General features: G+C 56.5%; 1 protein-coding gene across 2 annotated transcripts in view; it reads left to right on the top strand.

Annotated features, from left to right (window-relative positions):
- Positions 1 to 906: 906 nt before the first annotated feature.
- ACOX2 (acyl-CoA oxidase 2) overlaps positions 907 to 6830 on the top strand; it is a 37963-nt gene continuing 32039 nt past the window's right edge. For both annotated transcript variants that reach the window (XM_054708014.1, XM_054708013.1), the window contains exons 1-7: positions 907 to 1082; positions 1736 to 1898; positions 2096 to 2247; positions 2654 to 2761; positions 5040 to 5159; positions 5514 to 5629; positions 6285 to 6457. In XM_054708014.1, the coding sequence (XP_054563989.1) occupies positions 926 to 1082; positions 1736 to 1898; positions 2096 to 2247; positions 2654 to 2761; positions 5040 to 5159; positions 5514 to 5629; positions 6285 to 6457 (989 nt within the window). In that variant the 5' untranslated portion in view covers positions 907 to 925. The remainder of the gene's footprint in view (positions 1083 to 1735; positions 1899 to 2095; positions 2248 to 2653; positions 2762 to 5039; positions 5160 to 5513; positions 5630 to 6284; positions 6458 to 6830) is intronic.

Below are 6830 nucleotides of genomic sequence, written 5' to 3'. Positions count from 1 at the left end.
TGCAGGCTCAATCCCTGGCCCTGATCGGGGCAAATGCAAGAGGCAACCTGTCAATGTGTCTCTCTCACATCGATGTTTCTCTCTCTGTGTTTCTCCCCCTCCCTTTTACTCTCCCTTAAAAAAAAAAAAAAATCAATGGAAAAATATCCTCAGGTGAGGATTAACCACAATAAAAAGAATAAAGATTGACATTCCTGATTTTTTAAAAAAGAGAGGTTAACAGTAATAACTAATAGAACAATTATAACAATACTTAGTATACTGTAATAAGAGTTATATGGATGTGGTCTCTCAAAATATCACGTAGCCGAAACCGGTTTGGCTCAGTGGATAGAGCGTCGGTCTGCGGACTGAAAGGTCCCAGGTTCGATTCCGGTCAAGGGCATGTACCTTGGTTACGGGCACATCCCCGGTGGGGGTTGTGCAGGAGGCAGCTGGTCAATGTTTCCCTCTCATCGATGTTTCTAGCTCTCTATCCCTTTCCCTTCCTCTCTGTAAAAAGTCAATAAAATATATATATATTTTTAAAAATCACGTAAAGGACGCACTGTGGCTTCTCTGGCTTGGCCGCGCTGCCAGCTTCACGCCTCTCACTCTGGGGCGTCACTAAGTAAAGTAAGGGTGACTCAGCACAAGCTCTGTGACACGGCGACGGTTGAGCTGATAACTGAGCTACTAAGTGACAAGGGGACAGGGATGGATGCAAAGAGATGATTCACGTTTGGGGTAGGATGGAGCTGAATTCGAGGGGTTTTTATCATCCTACACAGAATGCTGCACAATGTAAAGCTTGTGAGCTGTTTATGTCTGGAATTTAATCATTTTGGACGGCGCTCGACCACGGATCGCCAAAACGATGAAAAGCAAAACCTCAGCTAAGGGACCGCTGTTTCTCTCCTCAGACAGCAGGCAGATCCGGGCTAGGATGGGCAGCCCAGCGCGAGTGTCGATGGGGGATGCCTGGAGCTGGCAGGTGCACCCCGACATGGAGAGCGAGAGGCGCCAGCCGTCCTTCGACGTGGAAAGGCTCACCAACATCCTCGACGGAGGTGCCGAGAACACTGCGCTCCGGAGGAAAGTGGGTAAGAGGAGGCGGGAGTGGGGCGTCTGCTGTGTGCCCATAAGCTGTTCTCGGAAGAAGAGTCTCTCAGTGGCACTTCCACCTTCAAATGACAGAGTTTGCTCTCAAAATGCGACTGCTGCGGACTCCCTTCGGACTCGAGGGCATCGTTCTGATGCCAGCAGCCCCTGAGCCCATCTGAGGGATCGAAGGAAGAGTCCTCGCAGCAGGCGGCCTGGATGCTGGTCCTTATGCTGCCGCTGCCATAGCTTTGTAACTTTGGGCAAGTCACCTGCCCGGCTCTGGGCCTCAGCCATCGCAGCTGTCAAGTGACAGTAACTTTTTTTTTTTAATATATGTTATTGATTTTTTACAGAGAGGAAGGGAGAGGGAGAGAGAGTCAGAAATGTCGATGAGAGAGAAACATCAACCAGCTGCCTCCTGCACACCCACTACTGGGGATGTGCCTGCAACCAAGGTACATGCCCTTCACCGGAATCGAACCTGGGACCCTTGAGTCCGCAGGCCGACGCTCTCTCCACTGAGCCAAACCGGTGAGGCCATGACAGTAACGTTTGACTTCCTTCCCACGGCCAGCGGCAAGTGGGTGGGAAGCTGCGGAGGTGCCAGGAACCTCACGCGGGTCCCTAAGCCACTGTTGTCTGTTCCCGGCAGAGAGCGTCATCCACAGGGACCCAGAGTTTAGCCTGAAGGATAATTATTTCATGAGCCAGAACGAGCGCTACGAAGCCGGCGTTAAGAAGAAATTCCACCTCCAGATGCTAGCGCAGCGCCTGGGCTGGTCGGAAGGCAGTCGTGAATCACGCTACGCTTTCAGGTGCTCGCTCCCCGGGCAGCCCCAGCCGAGAGGGACTCGCCTGGGGTCGCCCAGGGCCCCAGCCCCAGGAACTAGCTTCCCCAACCACGGCAGTCCTTCTTGGGAAAGCAGGACGCGAGGTGCCCCTTCCCTCCTGCACCTGCTCAGGTGAGGGCCCCTGGGCCCCTGTCTCAAGCACAGTGTCTCTCCCCCCACAGGGCCGTCACTGGAGACCTGGCCTTAGGGTTACACCACATCTTCTCAAAATCCCTCCAGAGCCTGGGCTCAGAGGAGCAGATCGCCAAGTGGGCCCCGCTCTGCCACCAGTTCCGGATCATCGCCACATACGCCCAGACAGAGCTGGGACACGGTGAGCCAGGGCTGCCGCGTGGAGGGCCCGGTTCCAGGGCCCGTTCGCGGCTCAGTCATCACACACGTGCAGACTGAAGAGGAAAGGGGGCTTTGTGATCAGGTCCTGCCCAAATCTTACAGCCGGTGGCAGGCAAGGGGCCGGGCGAGGGGGTGGTGCCCTCTTCGAATTTATGCAAACGATGTCCGCGCTCACGGCGTGGCTAGCTGTTCTTCCCGGAAATGTCAGCAACCGTCCTTGTCATGGGCTGGCCGCGTGTCCCCCGCACAGCCCGGGGGGGAGGAAAGCAATGCCTGTAAGCACAGCTGGGAGGTACCCCCAGCCGTACCGAGCTGGTGCCCGGACACTGCTCCGCGGGTGAGATTCCCACCCTGGCCCGAGTCTCACTCCCCTCCTTGACTCCCAGGGACGTATCTTCAGGGACTGGAGACGGAAGCCACCTACGATGCAGACACCCAGGAGTTTGTGATGCACACCCCCACGTTAACCGCCACCAAGTGGTGGCCGGGTGACCGTGAGTACCCACCCATCGCCCAGCCCCTTCTGTCCCCAAGGAGAACAAAGCTGGGTGGCGGAAGATCACTAACCTTGATGCCCATCCGACCTCAGATTGATTCCCTGCTCTAGGCTAGTGGCCTTGGGCACGTCAGTTGTCTCTTGGAGCCTCAGGTTCTTACTCTGTAAAATGGGGGGGGGGGGGAGGGGGCGGCGGGGACGGGCAGGGAGTTGAAGAATTTCATCTGTGAGTGGCTGAGAGGCCCCAAGGGCACTTGGAAGTAACTAAGGAAGTCGACCCAACCTTTGGGGGCTGAGGCCAAAGCCCCTCCCACAGGCACACACGTGTGCATGCACAGAACACACGCTTGGCTTAGTCCCAGCGCTCCCCACAGTCCCAGTGCCTCTCATCTCCCAAAGCTTGCCGCCAGGGAGCGCACACTCTGGGATTAACAGCCCTCAGTGTCCCTGCTCCAGACCCACCACCAGCGCCAATCAGGCCGCGGCACCTCCCATGGCCGCCAGGTGGCGTCCGCGCTTCCCTGAGGCTCCGTGATGGGCCCCGAGAAGCGGTCTCCCCAAGGCCCTCTGCCTCCTGTTTGAGAATACACTTCCAAGGACACATCGGTGGCAGCTGGGGACCCACTAGTGAACGCTTATACGGAAAAATACATACACAACGAATTGAGGAGTTCAACTAAAGCAGAAAGAGAAACACGGAGGTGAGAGACTAGCAGAGAGGGAGACAAGAGAGGCTACAGAAATCAGAGGGACATAGGGACATGAAAGCAATGAGAGAGAGAGGGGGGGGGGAGGGGAGAGGAGAGGAGAGAGGAGAGAGAAGACGAAGATGGAGAGACAGAGAAAGACTGCTGTCACAACTGCAGAGAAAAGTAACTAGCCTTTGAAATCAGGCAGAGTTCAAATCCCAGCTCTGCCTTCTCCAGGCCAATAACCTTGAGGGGTCACTCAGCTCTATTTGACTCAGTTTCCTTCTCTGGAAAATGGGACTCTTCACCTGCCTTGTCAGAACTGGAAAGCACCAGCACAGGGTCTGGCACCACCCAAATTTTGATAAATGATAATTAACTGTATTTATTATAATTAGGTTGATGGCAAAGTCATTTTTGTAATTTTTTTTTTTTCCAGAGAGGAAGGGAGAGGGACAGAGAGATAGAAACATCAATGATGAGAGAGAATCGATTGGCTGCCCCCTGCACGCCCCCTACTGGGGATTGAGCCTGCAACCAGGGCATGTGCCTTGACCGGGAATCGAACCATGACCTCCTGGTTCATAGGTCAACAGTCAACCCACTGAGCCACACCAGCAGAGCCAGAGTCATTAGCAGGTTTTCGAGGACAGAAAAAAACAAAAAGCTTGTTCACAGTGCCTTTAGCGGTCCCCCCTCTCTGTGATCAGCGACTTTACAAAGGGGCCCATCAGCCAGGTGGGGACAGCGGTGAGCACACATCCCTGTGCCTCTGGCCTATGCTCTTGCCGCGCATCCTCACATACATACCCCTGTCTCCTTGACCCCAAAGAAAATGACTCAAGGGCACACCCTTCAGTCAGAAGACTGTCGTAGAACGAAATTTTAATAGATGCCAAGCTTCCCCAGATTGCTCCATTTGGACTGTCTTCATTAAAATCATTAGCCTTTGTCAGGGTTTGACTTTGGTCCCCTCGATGTCCCCATCAGCCTCCTGAGCCTCCCTGTCCCATGGGGGTCCTGCCTACATAATTGTAGGGTGCTTGCTACACAAACCTGACATTTCCACACCAGCCCCTATGCCTCCAGCCACCAAATGGCTCTCCTACCCAGTGTATTCTAGAATCAGACACACATTAAAGCTCTTTGCATGGTTCCAGTCACTTCCAACGAGTCGGGGCCCTGTGAGTTGAGGGGAACCTGAATGAGCATCCCTTTGTGTCCTGCATGCTACCTCCTCTCTGCCTGGTCCCCCCTAAGCCTATCCAGTCCTCAAGCTTCTGAGCCTGCTGTTCCCTCTGCCTTCACACCCTTCCCCGTGTGACTCCGCTGGAAAACGCCCCTCGCCCTCAGGGCTCCTTGTGGTCCTCCCCTGTCCCACATCCTTGGAGGCAGGTCAAACCAACCCCATCCAGCCTCAGAAAGTGCCCTGCCCTTCCCCATGCCACCCCACTGGCCCTCCTACTGCATTACAGACTGGCTCACATCCAGGTCCCTGGCGGGGGGGGGGGGGGGTGTTAGCCTGTGCTCTGCACACCAGCTCACACACCCGGGACCTCACTTGGCCTCTCGTCTCTCTGCCCTCAGTGGGACGATCAGCCACCCACGCCCTGGTCCTGGCCCAGCTGATCTGCTCGGGAGTCCGGCAGGGCATGCATGCCTTCATTGTGCCCATCCGGAGCCTCCAGGACCACACCCTCCTGCCAGGTAAGCCATCCTGCTCCCTCCAGGATCCCAGCCAGAAGGAGGCTCCCCACCAGCACTCCCTGCAGAGGGCTTCAGAAGTCCCTGGGAAAAGCCGGATGGGTCACTCTGGGGCAGGGAGGAGTCTAGCTGGACAGACCTGATGCTAACTAGCTGGATGATCTAGAGATGCAGCATCTGTCTGACTCCAGCTTGGTCACCTGCAAAACAGGTGTAACCACCCAGTGCACAGGCTGCTGTGAGGCTCAGGAGCTGGAGTGTGTGTGTGTGTGTGTGTGTGTGTGTGTGTGTGTGTGTGGTCCCTGGCACAGAGCAAGCACTCAATGGACCCACGTTCCCAACTCCATCTCCTCCTAGGAGTCACTGCTGGAGATATCGGGCCCAAGATGGACTTTGAGTACACAGACAATGGCTTCCTGCAACTGGACCACGTGCGGATCCCCAGGGAAAACATGCTGAGTCGCTTTGCACAGGTAGGGGCCTGGGGAGTCTGCAGGCCTGCACTGCCTGGAGAGGGGATGGTGGTCCCCCGCAGGCGGCTGCTGGCTCTGGGCCTCCTCCATAGAGCCGAGTTTGGGGCATTTCTCCCCCAGAGAGGCGCTGGTGTCCCACAGACCTGGGTAAAACCCCGGCTTAGGAGCTGTGTGATTTGGGGCAAGTCTCTTGGCCTCTCTGAGCCTCAGAGTTCTCGTGGGTAAATGCTCACCTCATTAGATGGCAGATGGGTGGCAAGGCTATCTGCAGAGAAGAGGGATGGGGCGGAGGATGCCATGCATATGTACCTACAGCGAGGCCTGGACACAACCAGTCGCTGAACAGACACCAGCCAAGTGCTGGAGCAAGCTCTAGAGGTCCACATTTGGCCAGGCATTCCCTTTAGCTATGGCCTCTGGGAAGGCCCAGGGTGTCCCAGGAGGGGAGCCGTGAACCGGGGCACTTGAGGCAGATGTTTCACTTCTAACAAGCAGCACAGTCACATGAGCACATCTGGGCTGATGGCGGGCTATGTCTGCTCTGGGTAAGTGGTTCGAGGACTGTGGTGTCCACCGGGCATGGGGGACCCCGGTTCTGGGTGTAGGCAGGCTGGGAGCCTTGGCTCAGACCCAGCACCTGTCCTTGGTCTACCAGGTCCTGCCAGATGGCACCTACGTCAAGCTCGGAACAGCACAGAGCAACTACCTCTCCATGGTGGTGGTGCGGGTGAGCCTGCTGCTGGACGAGATCAACCCGCTGCTGCAGAAGGCTTGCGTCATCGCCATCCGCTACTCAGTCATCCGCCGCCAATCGCGGCTCCGGCCCAGGCAAGGGGCGCCCAGAGGCTGACCATGCAGGGAGGGCAACTCAGTCCCACGGTGCCCTAGCAAGGTCCCCTCTGCCCGAGCCCGTGCTGAGAGCAGGCACTACCCCTCAACACACACATCCACCCGGGCCTGGCCCATCTGGCCACATCTGCGGGGTCTCCACCTGTTCCCCTAACTCCACTGATCAGCTGGCCCGGCCTGTGTCTGTCGGTGTCTGGCCTCATCGGGCCGTGTGAGCGTCTGTCTGTCTGTCTGTCTGTCTGTCTGTCTGTCTGAGTCCAACTAGGACCTGCACAGCTGTGTCTGGTCAGCCGGTTGCCAGCTGCAGGTGACTGGCTCCTAAGTTGGTTCTGTCAGGGGGTGAGTAATCGTG

Source organism: Eptesicus fuscus, chromosome 18, assembly GCF_027574615.1.
Source record: "Eptesicus fuscus isolate TK198812 chromosome 18, DD_ASM_mEF_20220401, whole genome shotgun sequence".
In the NCBI taxonomy this organism is placed as follows: domain Eukaryota; kingdom Metazoa; phylum Chordata; class Mammalia; order Chiroptera; family Vespertilionidae; genus Eptesicus; species Eptesicus fuscus.
This window is presented reverse-complemented; position numbering and strand designations above follow the sequence as displayed.